The sequence below is a fragment of the Lonchura striata genome, chromosome 1 (genome assembly GCF_046129695.1).
Source record: "Lonchura striata isolate bLonStr1 chromosome 1, bLonStr1.mat, whole genome shotgun sequence".
Taxonomy (NCBI): domain Eukaryota; kingdom Metazoa; phylum Chordata; class Aves; order Passeriformes; family Estrildidae; genus Lonchura; species Lonchura striata.
Genome location: NC_134603.1, coordinates 70,216,794 through 70,231,610, shown reverse-complemented (window position 1 = coordinate 70,231,610; position 14,817 = coordinate 70,216,794). Strand labels below are relative to the sequence as shown.

General features: G+C 40.1%; 1 protein-coding gene across 1 annotated transcript; it reads left to right on the top strand.

The window, feature by feature from the left end:
* The first annotated feature begins 4,260 nt into the window (after positions 1 to 4,260).
* Positions 4,261 to 8,015, top strand: MED10 (mediator complex subunit 10). The gene is made up of 4 exons (XM_021546852.3): positions 4,261 to 4,427; positions 4,598 to 4,681; positions 6,019 to 6,121; positions 7,202 to 8,015. The coding sequence occupies exons 1-4, from the start codon at positions 4,306 to 4,308 to the stop codon at positions 7,295 to 7,297; spliced, it is 405 nt and encodes a 134-aa protein (XP_021402527.1). The 5' UTR covers positions 4,261 to 4,305; the 3' UTR covers positions 7,298 to 8,015.
* Positions 8,016 to 14,817: the final 6,802 nt, after the last annotated feature.

The following is a 14,817-nucleotide window of genomic DNA, read 5'->3' as shown; positions in this document are numbered from 1 at the left end:
AATGTTAAACACCAAGTTGTGTCATATTATATTGGACAAGTAATTTATCTAGAGTATATGTAAGACTAAATAAGATAACAGTAAGCTGAGCTTTTTTCCAGACCCAAAGACTGTATAAATAGTCTCAAATAAATCTTTTAATGTTCTGCTTGGTAAGAAACCATTATGCAATCTGTCTGCATCCTTCACAGCACATATCATCATTTGACATTCCAAGCAAGGAGGTCCTCATAGCAGTAACCCCCCAGATTTCAGGTGAAGGCTCCATCTGGGTCAGTCAGTATCCTGTGTTCAGCACTAACAAGAAGTAATGCTGAAGAGCAAAGACAAGAAAAGCATCTATGAGACCTCTCCTGACTACCCTCCTGGCCTTGCACTACCTTCAGTTCATGCGATTTCTTTATCCAGGAGTGGTTTACCTACATCTCCCTGGCTGTTTACCAAGCATTTGTCCCATATTCCCTTCAACACAGCTAAGCATTTTCTGTCCATAACATCCATTGGCAAATAGTCACACATGGCTTATGAACTTTTTATGACAAAAATCATGTAATGATTTTTATATGTACTGAAATTGTAACTTCTTGGCTTTACTTTGATGGCCCCTGATTTTTGTGCTGAAAGACAGTCTAGGCTCCAGACCATGCATGGCTCTGTAAACACTGTGAAGTATTGGCTGTAAGTCTCATTAATGGGCTCTCTCTCTCAAGCTGAAGAGTCTCTATCTGTTCATGTTTTTCTATTACAGAAGCCATTTCATATCTACACTTAACTTGGCAGCCCTGATCTGACTCCTTTCCAGATCCACTCCAGGGAATGAGAACTGCACATATTATTCAAGGTTGAGGCAAACTGTGGATTTATGCAGTAGCATGACATTTTCTGTTTTGTTCTCACATTCCTTTCCTGACAATTCCTAACTCTCCACATGACTTCTGAACTCTGCTGAGTGCTGACCTGATGTTTTCAAAGAACTTTCTATTCTGATCCCCAGGTTTTGCTTCTGTATGGTAATGGTCAAGAGGTTATGAATCTTCATGTGAAACTGGAGGATTTTTGCTCGCTATGCGCATTGCTTTACACGATCCATCTAAAGTCTTTTCAGGTCCTTCTATAGTTTCCTACAAACTGCATTCATCTTTAGTCTGCTAAGTAATTTTGTCATAAGCAAATTTACTCATTGTACCATCTGATATCTTTTCTGGGTCACCTATGAACATACTAAATGGCCCAATTTTCAGCCTAGTTCCCCGCTGAACTCTTCTGGGATCAATTCTCCCCTTGCAAGAATTAAATGTTTGCCCCTGTCCTGCATTTCCTATCTGGAATTCAGTTCTTTATTCAGTCTAAGATTCCTCCCCTTATTTCATTCCTTTATTTCTTTAAAAGATTTTTTAAGGATTTCTCTAAGAGCTGATGTGAAATCAAGTAGATTGTATTGTTTAGATCACTTTTATTTCCATCCTTGCTGACCCCTTGAAAAACTCATTAGGGGTTTGCAAAACAGGATTTTCTTTCATGTAATCTGGGCTACTCTTCCTAAATGGGTCATATTGATCCATATGGCCTCTCATTCCATCCTTTATTACAAACCCTACTTAAATGCCAGTACAGATGTCCAGCTTACAAGTCTGTAGTTGTCCATTGCCTGTATGAAAATCAGGGTATGAGTGCAATACGGTTACTTACATCATGAGCCATGACATTTTCTTTCTAAATCTTCCTGTCTCTGCATGCCTATTGATCAATTCAGTTGTCAGACTGACTTCCTTTCTTTCTATTTCTCTCTCTCTCTCCCTGGAACATAAGTTACTCATCTTTACATTTTACCCCTGAACATGAAAATGATGCCCAAGATGGTGATCATGAAAAAAAATTAACAACTGCTAATATATTTGTAGCAAATTTTAACCTTAAAGGCACTGTATACATTTATTTAACATAATTCATTAATCTAACCTAACCAGGCTAGTAAATACAAATTTGCAATGAGCTGAATATCTCTGTATTTGATGTTAAGCTTCCATTATTTTCTTCTGTTGAATACATTCCCTGAGTTAGATGTGATCATGGGCATCTATAGGATTTATCCCACACAAGCTACAAGTCATATTTGCTCAGTTCCAAGAACCAAAGGCTTTCACCCATACAGGAACTAGAAGTTTTAACAGTATCTTGAAACCCTTGTTTTTACTGAGTTTAGTGGAAGTTGTTCTGCTCTGGATGTGGTTGCCCATATGGAAAAATGGACATAAAACAACTATTCTGTTTGAATCCCAATCTCTTGTGCCTGCACAGACACGTCTGACACAAATGTTTGTATTTACACTGTTCTTTCAAAACTTGATGCCCTGTTCCTCATGTTCATATCTAACTTGATAAGTGCACCCTATTCTACATTTTTCCTTCCAAATATTAGAAAATGTTATTCTTTCCCTCAGACCAAGATCTCTCATGTGCAAAGCACTTGTCTTAAAATCTCATAATCCTGGGACTTCTGCTGTTCAGACAACATTCTGCCAACAATAGATACAGGATGGTCAGCAACTGCTGATCAATAGACAGTGGGATTACTTTATCATAGGATCACAATACTTGTCAAGGCCTGGAATTGATAAATTTTTTTCTGCATCCTAGGATTATCTTTTAATTTCACATCTGCATAGTCCTATACATTCCTTAATATTCAGTGCTCTTTACAGTTGATGGCTTTTTAATTTTAGTTTAGCATACTTAATCCTATGAACTCCCAAACAGTGCTTTAGAGTTTGCAAAAAAACTCAATTTCCTGCTACTGGTCTAGCATGGTAACCCAGAACAGAAACTGACCAGTTGATGATGTTATTGTCATGAATAGAAAATGGAAAAATAAGATACATCCAATAAACTAAGAATTGCAGATTTTGATGGTTCTCATTGCGCAGCAAAAATCACTGCAAGTTATAGCTACAAAATGCATAAAATACATTAAATCCCAGTTTGGGATGAAAGCTTACAACCCCCTGTTACAATGCAGTTACAACCCCCTGTCATGGGCAGGGACACCTTCTGCTCAGAGCCCTAATCAGCCTGGTCTTGAACACTTGCAGGGATGGGACATCCACAGCTTCTCTGGACAACCTCTCCTAGTATCTCACTACGCCCACAGTAAAGAATTTATTTCTAATATCTAATCTAATCCTACTGTCTTTCAGTTTGAAGCCATTCCCCCTCGTCCTGTCACTGCATGCTTTTGTAGAAAGTCCCCCTCCATCTTTTTTGTTGCCTCCCAACAAGTACCAGAAGGCTGTAATTAGGTTGCCCCTTCTCCAGGCTGAAAAATCCCAAGCCTCTCAGCCTTTCCTCATAGAAGGGGTCTCCATCCCTCTGATCAATGTGGTAGCCCCCTCAGGACTCTCTCCAAAGGTCCATGTTCTTCCCGCGTTGGGGACCCCAGAGCTGCATGAGTTATCTCCTGACATTCCTGCACTGATCTGCTCAGGTTCAACCCAAAACAGGCACACTGGAAACAAGCGATTTGTAAAACACCGTTACTGTGATGTGCCATGAGGGGTCTAAGCACGTCAGACAACCTTCCCGCAGGGATGACTGATAGTTGGATTATTGAATACAGACCGATTCATAATGGGCTCAAGCTGAGAGAGGGTGCATTTGGATTGGATACTAGGAATAAATTCTTTACTGTAAGGGTAGCGAGGCACTGGAACAGGCTGCCCAGAGAAGCTGTGGATGCCCCATCTCCGGAGGTGTTCAAGGACAGGTTGGAAGGGGCTTTGAGCCCCCTGGTCTAGTGGGAGGTTTCTCTGCCTACGACAGAGAACTGGAACCAGATGGTCCCTTCCATCTGCGATTCCATGTTTCTGCGTTTTGCTCTTCCCCAGATGATTCCAGTGCGGGGTTTACTATGAAGCAGAACCTCTGCTTGTTACCGCTTCTATTTCTGACACGGGCCCGAAGGCGCTGGGAGCCGGCAGACACGGGACGCGTTCGAGCGCACGGTGCCGGGGTGCGCCCGCCGAGCCGGCGCTGTCCCGGCGCTGTCCCGGCGCTGTCCCGGCGCTGTCCCGGCGCTGTCCCGGCGCTGTCCCGGCTCCCCTCAGGGGGCGGGGGGGCGTGGCTTAGGACAGGGGGCGCGGCCGCCCCCCTCGCGCCTGCCTCCTCCCTCCCGCCCTCTCCCCCGCCCTCTCCCCCGCCCTCTCCCTCCCTCTCTCCCGCCCTCTCCCTCCCTCCCTCCCTCCCTCCCTGCCTCTCTCCCGCGCATGCGCCCCCGGGCGGAAGTGGCGCGGCGCGGGGCGGGCGGCGGCCATGGCGGAGAAGTTCGACTCCCTGGAGGAGCACCTGGAGAAGTTCGTGGAGAACATCAGGCAGCTCGGCATCATCGTCAGTGACTTCCAGCCCAGCAGCCAGACGGGGCTCAATCAGAAATTGTGAGGGGTCGTTGTCGCGGGCGGGCCGGGCCGCGGGGCCTTCTCCCCCTTCAGGCCCAGGCTGGTGCCTCAGGGCATTCTCTGGGCCCGGGTATCGCTGGCCTCGCACCCCCCGGCAGGGGCAGCGCAGCGACCCCGAAACCGGCTAAACCCATTTTTATTACCAACAGGAATTTCATGGTGACGGGCTTGCAGGATATCGACAAATGCCGGCAGCAGCTTCACGATATCAGTGTGCCCTTGGAAGTTTTTGAGTAAGTCTGGGTCTGCCTGGAAGGGGAGGTGCTGCAGTCGGTGACTGGAGCTAGCTTGGCTTCGCAGCCTGGGTATTTTGGCCGAGGGCTGCTTGTCTCAAACCCAGTCCTTCTGAACGCCTCATGAGAACGTGGGCAGGCAGAAGGAGGTCAGAAATATCTTCTGCCTGCGAGCAGACAGAAAGGGAGGAAAAGAGATAAAATGTACCCCTGTCTTCATAGAAGCACGGGATGCTTTGCATTGGAAAGGACCTTAAAGCTCATCTAGTTCTAACTTCCGCACCGTGGGCAGGGATACTGCCTACGAGATAAACCCAGCCTGGTTTTTCAGACTTTTTTTTTTTGACTTCTGCATGTGGAGGCAGTAACACGAATTCTGCCAAATTTAGTGATTCTATAACACCACAGAATGGGTTAGGTTAGAAGGGACCTTCAAAAACATCTGTTTTTAGCACCCCTGCCATAGGCAGGGACACCCATTTAGTAAATCAGGTTTCATTTTTAAAAATAGACTTTTACACTAGATTAGGATCAGGATTTAAAGTTGCAAGTGAAAATAAAGTAAGTCAGTACTCACATGTTTAGTTTCAGGAGTGGCAGTCTGGCAAAAAATTGAAGCAGTATAAGAAAAATGAACATAGAGGAAGAGCTTTTGTGATGTAGCTGACAAGTTAATTTACTAGTGTTTCTTCTAAGTCCAGATGTTACTGGTCTGCTGTACTCCAGTGTGTTACTAGGATGTACACTGCTCTTTTTCTGTTGGGCTTTTACTCCAGCTGTAAATTTGTGATGACTCTCTTAAATGTTCTCTCTGTCGAGTTTCCCTTTGTCAGGACTTGTATTGCAAAACAAAATTGCACATAGGTTTGCTGACACAGTAGTGTTAGTTTTTTACTCTACTGTGGTGTGTACAGCTCCTCTTCATCCTTGATTTGCTGGATGCCATATTCCCATGTGCTTAATGCTCACCATGTCCTAACTAATCCACTTCCTGGTTAGTGCCCTTCCAGTTGCTTGGAAAAGGACCATCTTCCTTTGATCATCTGTGCTTATTGCCTGTGAGGACCTAGTATATATATATATATATATATATATATATAAAATGTGCCTTTAATATTTCATTCAAAGCTCTCCAGGCTTTCTGGAAATAGGTTTTCTGGCCATGGCCTCGTCCTTGAGCTGCCTTTTAGAAATGGCTGAGTTTAACTGTGCTGGTTTTTAAAATGCACATTTCAGATAATAGTAGAAAGAAAAAGACAGCAAGATGAGTAATTCTGTACCTTGGAGAGCATCCTAGTAGGAATAGGATCATTTAGTAGTGTCTTTTCTGCTTTCAGATACATAGATCAAGGCCGCAACCCTCAGCTTTACACTAAAGAGTGTCTGGAGCGAGCTTTGGCTAAAAATGAGCAAGTGAAAGGAAAAATTGACACTATGAAGGTAAACCAGCATTAATGGAAATATAATACAATAATGTATTTGATAAGTTTTTACTTTTCTGTAAATATATGGGTATTTTTCACTTGTGCAGTTATTAAGTTCTCTTATTATGTGATTTGTCTTAGAAATTGCTCTGCATCCCTGTATCTTAACTGATGCTGATACAGCCTGTTCAGGAAAGGAAACCTGTAGTTCATCCCACCGTTGGGGATGCAGCTTTCAATGTGATTTTATATTGGTAAAAGCTATATGTTGCAGTAGAGATATTTTACTTGGGTTTTTTGCAGGTGTGGAATTTTGCTGTGTGCAAATTAAGCAAAACAGAAGGGGTATTTTTCCAGTCTGGAATGGATAGTAGAGGTTTAAAACGTCAAATATGTTCTATAATCATCAGTCAGTCTTTATATAATTAGTGAAAATGCATGCCAGTGCTTAGGGGTTTCTGAATTTGTACTTTCATTTAGTATGAACCTAAGCATTCTGTGATACCGATTAACTCCTGGAACTACTGCAGAAAAACACAATCAGAAAAGGAAGTTTAGTGACTTCTGAGAATGTTCTTTGGCTGAAATTAGTATGGAGGATGACAAGTTGTACTGCAGAATGTAGACTTATGGACATAAGTCCTGAGCTTCTTTTTCTTTCCTCTGTGCTTGTGAAATTGTGTACTTTTAGGCAGGTGTGAGTTGCTTTTTGAAAGTGGAGTGGATTCCATATCAAATCAAGAGGACGTGTCCTTAATTAGCTTACCTTAATAAAGACAGGCAGATATGGGTGCATCAGAGTTTACTAGAGAGGTCCAGCTGCTTTGTATTTCTTAGGGGATAATGCAAGTGAATTTCTGGGAACTCACAGACATTTTACTTTGTCCAGTGCATTCCCTGCGGATTTCACTTGGGCATTTTCTGTGGATTTTGTAAATATAACTTTATTTGTTTGTGTGGTTTTGGGGGTTTTTGGCTACTTCAGTTCACTGAGAGGTGTGTTGGGTACAAACATTTCTGTTCATCAGGTAATATTGCTTGATGAAATCTAAATAAATTGTCCAAAAAATGTATATACATTTTTTTTCTTTTCCAGAAATTTAAAAGCCTGTTAATTCAAGAACTGACAAAGGTGTTCCCAGAAGATATGGCAAAGTACAAAGCTATTAGAGGAGAAGATCCTCCTCCTTAAGTTGGCCTTTGATAGCTCTAAAAAAGTCTCATAAACTGACACCATGTTATAAAAACATTGATTGGAGACAGAGAGAGAATCCAAGCCCTCCTAACAACTGTACCAAAAATGGCAGTGGTGACTGTAAAGGAGCTTGATGGTTGTTCATGGTTCTGGTCTGAAGCTGCTGAATCTTTCTGAAGACTTCTACTCAGTGATCATGGTTGAAACTTCCTATGGTAAACTACTTTTCTTTCCTGGAGGGTTTGAGAAATGTAATTGGCTACAAGTCATCAATGCAGAGCATTTCCCACAAAGTGCATTTCCATAGCAGAAAAACAAGATTTTTTGTTTACTGGAAAGTGTGCCTCAGGATTGTGGGCTCATCTGTTTTTTAAGAGAAATGCATTTATTACACTTGATTATATTTCATTTGTAAATTTCAGGTGTTTTTTTACTGCAGTATGAACAGTTGGCTGCTTTTGTCTTGCCAAATTCCACTGAGCAGGAGCCTGTCAAGGGCTGCAGTTCTCATGTGTCATAATTAGTTGCAGCCAGGAAAACCTTCAGATCTTTTGTTCTGGGAGCTGCAGTGCAGATGGCTAAGGATATAAAAAGTGAGCATACCTGGGGACTAGCTCTTCTAGAACTTCACTATATTGTACAGTACTTAATGTTATCTTTTGTTTATTAATTTTCTGCAAGCAGGTTGTTGAATAAAAATTTGAAAAAATCTGAATCCTGACCTTTTTCTTCTGTATGCTTCTATTTGGAGTGTGAACTGAAAGCTGTGAAAAAATAGCATATTCCTCAGTTCCACACTGTTAGAAGTAAAATGTGTATCAAAACTTGGCTCTTAAAATTTTATATCTGAAGGTGGTGTCAGCTTGATTATTTGGTGTTATGATGAAACTTCAATTTTAGTTCCTGAAACAGGAGATTTTGGAAATCAGCAATTGTCACCTGAAGTCGTGGTTAGCTGTGAGCTCATCTGTGGGATCTGTAAGTGTTCATACATAAGGGAGCTCCAGTATGGAACAGGAGGGTGACTCCTCACCCAGAGGTCGGAGGTTTGTGGGATAGATGGTATTGTAAATGCAGGCGAACCCAATGGGAAGAAATGATGATGTCTGACTCAATTCAGAAGGCTGAATGTTTTCTTTATTATAACTATGCTAAAATGCATTAATATACTATGTAAAAGGAGGATACTAAAACTACATACTACTTTCTCTGACTCTATCCTAACTCTTAACACACCTCACGACCCTCTCTGGAGAGTCCAGACATGGTGGATTGGATTGGCCATCAGGCTCAAGCAATTCTCACCAGAATCCAATCAAGCACTCACTCCAGGTAAACAATTCTCCAAACACATTCCACATTGGAAAAACAAGGAGCAGAAATAGAAATTCTTATATCTTTCATTTCTGTGCATCTCTATGAAAAATCCTGAGAGGGAGAGAAATGTGCTTGCCGCAAGATGGGGTTTGCAGGGGAGCAAGAGGAGCCCTTTTAGTCTTGGATATATGTGAAGCTGCAGCCCTTTGTGCTTATGTTTGTTGTCCCAGATCCATCTTGACTTTTTGCATCAGCAAATTATTTTATTGCTTTATCTTTCTTCTGATTGTTAAATTGAGTGGTTTTGAGTAGGAGTTCCAAAATAGCGCTATGAGTGTGCGCTCCATAGCAGGCCTGCCTAGTCTGCTAAAGGCTTAACAGGGATTTAGACATGTTTAGAGTTACTGGTGGCATAGTTTGCACATCCGAAGCACTGTCTGTGCTCAGCTGCCTGAAGCATAACCCATCTGTGATGCCAGGTACTGCCAAACTTTCATATAGCAAGAGGAAAAACAAAAACAGAACTAGCTGTTCATTTTAAAATTTGCTACCTAGCAGTTAATCTAATTGCTGCCTGATATTACCCTACCCTGCACTTGATTTTCCAGGTATTTGTTCCACCTCTTATCACTTTCACCTTCACAATTTTACTGTATGAACTTTAGAAGAGTGACAAGGAAAAGGCACTCCATGTTTGTGTTTGGATCAGCCTGGATTGCCCTGGGTCTCTAGGAGCTGTTGGAGCAAGGCCTGTGACTGCCAAGTGGGATGTATATAGGACACAAGTAAAGAGGGTAAAGAGGATTTTTCGTGTGTGTATAATGCAGTCAGAAAAGGAGCTTAAGAGCAAAATTGTTGACAGCAGGCAGGGGAAACTGTATTTAAATGATAGTCGAGAGAACCTTTAGGAGGCAAGAGGCCTGTAGATACTGGTGTGGATACTGGAGTATTCTATCACCTAGTACTGACACCAGCTTGTGTGTCAGATTTGGTGGAGTAGGACTCTTTAAAACTGTTGCTTCCAAGAAGTCTTATTTATATCTCATGGATTCATAGAATCACAGAATAGTTTGCATTGGAAGGAATCTTAAAGATTTCAACTCCCCTGCCATGGGGGAGTTGCTCAAAGCACTCTCCAGCATGGCCTTGAGCACTTCCAGACATGGGCATTCACAGCTTCTCAGGACAACACATTGTAGTGTTTCACCACCTTCACAGTGAAGAATTTCTTCCTAATACCTAAACCTGCCCACTTTCATTTTGAAGCCATCACCCTTTGTCCTGGGCCATGAGGAATAAGCAGTTCCACAGGCCAGAGGCCCTGAAAATGTGTGAAATGTCTGTGATTTATTGTCATTAGTTAATTAATTAAGTACGCAAGGCTGGCTACCACCATAACCCTGATACCCATGCCTGCTGATGAGAAGAAGGTTTCAGGCTTCCCTAGCTCAAGAGAGGTGATTTACAGCATGGATCCCATGCTTTCCCTGATATCTAGGCGTGGTAAATATGGTGACTGGGCTAGTTACTGGAGATGGAGAATTAGGGTTTAACATTAGGTCACATCATCACGAAATCTCAGCTGCCTGTGTTTCTTGAGGAATCTAAGAAAACTTTTTTTTGGGTGGTGGATATATACATTAGAAATAAAAATAAATAAAAATAACCTGAAAAAGCCTTTCAGTTAAGTAATCAGGTTTCATGTTCTGCTCATCTTCTGTTCCAACTTTTTGATACTTTCTTATTCTGTTATTTTATGTTTGTTTCACTTATAGTCTCTGGACTAGCGATTCATAATATTGCTATCGTTGCAACTGCCCATATTTATAATAATATTGAAGAGAGGTAACTGTTGTAAATTATATTTGCCTCAAACAAGAAAAGGTGTCCAGAATGCATGTATATGAGTTTATAATATAGAATGAGAATTGCTAGAAACAATGGTGTTTTCCATTTCCAGTTGCATATGAAAAATCCAACCTAATTTTTCTCATTTGTTAATTGGTTGTCTGAAAAGGAGCACATGTCTGAATTATCCTGATGTCTGCTTTGTTTGATAGCCTTCAAGGCATTTGGTAAAGGAGACTGTTTGATCTTTCCTCTTTCCCATTCTTACCTGCATGGTTGGAGGTGAGAGGAAATTTTATTTAAGTGTAACATTAAAACAATATCAGCCAATCAACAACGCTTCTAAAATAGATTTTTGTTTCCCTTTAATTATCTCAAAGGAAAGTTTGAAGCCATTCAGGTTTGAAATGCATCCTTGAATTTTTAGTAAAATTAATAAGATTTTGTAAATAAAACTGAATATGTAATTACAGGTAATTATTTTTTTAACTATTATCTTTATTGTATACATTGTGAGATGAGAAGATGCTGGATAATGCTGCTCAGTACACAGTTGTTTAAAATGGAGTGTGCGCTCCTATTTATATTTTTTATCCTACATTTAGGATAAAGTCAGTGTAAAATTCTTATGCACAAACACAGAAAGAAACAGATCAAGAAGGTGCTAAGGATTTTGCTGCAACCTTTTAAGGCTTGGCATCCTCTCTGTCCTTTTTTTTACTGGAAGGAGAAACACTTGAGTGCCCAGCCTTCCCCTGTCCTTGAAACATTTTTTGCTTTAACCTCCTTGTGAAGAACAAGTAATGAAGAGCTGTGCAGTCTGACAGGGACAGACATAGGTGCTACAGCAGTTGGATGCTGCTCAGCTGTTGGTTTATCCAACCTATAACTCTTGTTAATTTGGTTTTTTTTTCATGCAGATCAAGTCACTGTCATTGTTAGCCAGTTCTCAGCGTAAGATGAATCACCAGTGTGCCTGAGACAATCTGTTTCTCTCATTCCGCTCAGAAAAGAGTCTCTTGATGGCAAAAAAGTCGTCCTAGGCAGAGCAGTCTGGGTGTCAGTGATTGACCTGTCTAATTCAGTTGGATGAACTGCTAAGTGATGGGAATGGCTTGACAATTTCCCAGATATTTCATATTGTGATGTTTTGATAAATTGCTTTCTTGATGAGTGCAGTTCCCAAGTGAGGGAAAGTGCTTATTGTGTGTTTCTAGCAGTTACCCCAGGTACTCTATAATCTCATCTCCGACTCTCCTCTGATCACAGAAATAGAGCAGATAAACCCTGCAATCCAATTCTTTTTGCCCTAAGTGATCTTTGAGATTTTAACTAGATCAGTTAAAAACTACTCACTGAACTTGTAGTTTTACTGACACCTTGGGAAATAAATGATTTATTTAGTATTTATTTAATATATTAGTAAATTATTTATTAAGTATTTAACTGGTGAATTATATAAACAAAGACTTAAAAACATGTAAGAAGTGTTCCAAACACTCAGCTTAACATCAAGTTCATAATAGAGAAATATCCCTGCCAAGAATATTTCTGGATACTCATGTTTCAACACAAAGTCATTTCTTATTCTACTATGATTAATAGCTGCAGCGTTTCTGGGCAGGTGCCAGATGTCCTTCCAGATCTGCAGAGCAAAGAGCCAAGGTGACACGAATATCTGCCCTGCTCTGAGAAAACTGTGCTTTCTGCATGTATTTAAATTACTTCCATATGCTTAAGATCCTTCTGTATATTTTCTTAATTAAAGTAATGGAGAAGCGAGCACACAATAAAGGATAGTTCTGTAACAGTTCTTGCAATGCTCTTAAATCAGGAGTCTGTATTTTCTGTATTGTGACATATTTCATACTGAGAACTAGATTGTATTTAGTCTCAACAAGATGTAATGCAGACAGTAAGAAGGAAATATCTTTCTGCACAGTATGAAAATTTCCAAAACAATTCTTTATCCTCTCCTGGAAGAAAAGTCCCTTCATATGCTATAAGAAATGGCACTTAAAATTTTTTTTCCTACAGACCTGACCTGAATCTACTTCACTTGCTGTCTGCAATTTCATTACATTAGACAAATTTTTCCAAATATTCCTTAAAGGAAGACAAAGCTACTTCTATATATAGTCTGGGAAAAGGTAATTCAAATTAGTGTCCTGCTGCATTATTTAATAAGTTACTTGGGTGATATTTATATAATTTCTGCAACAACAAAAAAATATAGCATGTTAATTGTTGACATTCATAAACTTTTATTTAGAGTGTTATTAGAGATTCAAAATTCCCGTGTCTATATAAATGTAATAGCATATACCAAACCACTTCTGTACCATCAGTCCTTGTCAGTAAACAAACAGAAGCTTGTAATTGTCTCTGAAATCACTGGTAGGTCTCATTTTTGCAGAGAAAATATTTTACCCTGAGTCACCTTAGAAACACACTGCTAAAGGAATAAATTTTCATTTAAATATATGAGAAATTCCATCTTCAAGCTTATTATTTGTTTTAAAGTATTACTACATTTTCAATAATAGATTATTACCTACTATTTTATTCCATTTGACCTATACTTTTTTGAGACATTCTCCAATTTGGTCGAAGCATAAGACCCAAGAAGTTCCAGCAGATAAAAATGGCTTTGAATAGATCTTGGATCAAACACCAGATGTCACTTGGTCTAAGATTATTTAATAAAATTTCCAGTCATCACTTACTAGGTTACAGTACTTAAATGAATAATTGAATAGGCATCTGCTACTCAATAAAACAAAAGATGGATTCAGTGATACAGTAAATCCTGTTTAACAGAAGTATGTGAAAGAAACCCAACAACATTTCTTCTTTCAGAAACTTTATGCATAAACGGCATGACATTGCTTTTTACCCAGCCTGGTAATTTCTCTCCTTATGCAGCACACTGCAGAAGACACATAGATTCACAGATACACTGTTTCCTTGGACAGACTTTCTGCTTTTATATAAATGGACTTCCTAAAGTTGCTCTGCTCTAGAGATGACACAATCTCTGTCATCTCTAGAGGTTGATGCTCATGGTTGCAGAGCATTATGATTCCTAAAAAAATCTAACTTGCTTAGATACTCTACTTAGGTTGAGTGCAGGGGAAAGAGCCCTTAGGAGTACATGTCGTAACTCACTGAGACCATGGTGAAAGCAAAAGAAAGGAAGTCATTAGTAAACCTCTTTTTTCTTCTCTCATCTTTTTGGCTCCAAAATGTATCATAGAATCAGTTACATAGCTTGCCATGCAAACAGTGGTGTTGCTCTTACCTCATATCATTATCTGAGGAACACAAACATCTTACAATCACAGGCACTTGAAAATTGTGCTTCAGAACAATGTAGCAGTACACAACTGACTGGCTGGCTATGCTTCCCAGTCTCCACTAATTTAGGATGCTTAGATGCAGCACCTGGGGACCTGGTTTTGTGGTGAACTTGGCAGTGCTTGATTAATTGTTGGGATCAATGATTTTGAGGGTCTTTTCCAACCTTAACAACTCTATGATTCTGTGACATCATCATATTGATGTATATTACCTTTGAGTTTTATAACTCTCAATTTTTTTCCTCCATGAATTTTTTGGGCTGCCCTCCGAATGCCTTTAAAGTGCAACATCTACAAAATCTCAGAGCAAGGAGTTCCATGGTTCATATTTGCATTATGTGAAGAAGTCTGCTTTCATTTGTTTTGATGCAGTTATCCACTAATTTAATTCTGAGTGCTTGCATTGGAAGATGTATGTCTCTCCTCTTCACTTGTAGTTGTATAGAATACTGCAATATTCCCTTCCCATTCATATTTTTCCAGGTTTCAGGCTACTCTTGTTTAGCTATTCCTCATACAGAAACCTTTGTATGCTTCAGATCATACTTGCTACTCTTCTCTGAACTGTTTCCAATATTCAGTTCAGTATTTTAAAACCTGAAATGCTCTGATATTCTTCATAAGGTATCTTGTTGAAGGCCATCAGGAATCCAGGCAGAGCCTGTCTGTGCATCTTTGATGTCCAACTTTCACGGACACTTTTAGGCAGCTCCAACAGCCCTCCCTGTATATATGTAAAGCCTTCCCTGCACCAAAAGCAGTGTTAGCTTATTTCTAATACATACTTTCCTTAATATATAATCTTGCTTTTGCTATTCCTCTATGATTGAAGTGTTCTTTCTTATTTCAGGATTACAAATGTAGTTGGCAAGTCAGATTACTGACCTACAAAGATATCTACACACACTGTATTTATCCAGGACCATGCCATTTAAGGCAAAGACAATGTACGCACCTTTTAAGCAAACATTTGCATAATGTTTATGTCAATTT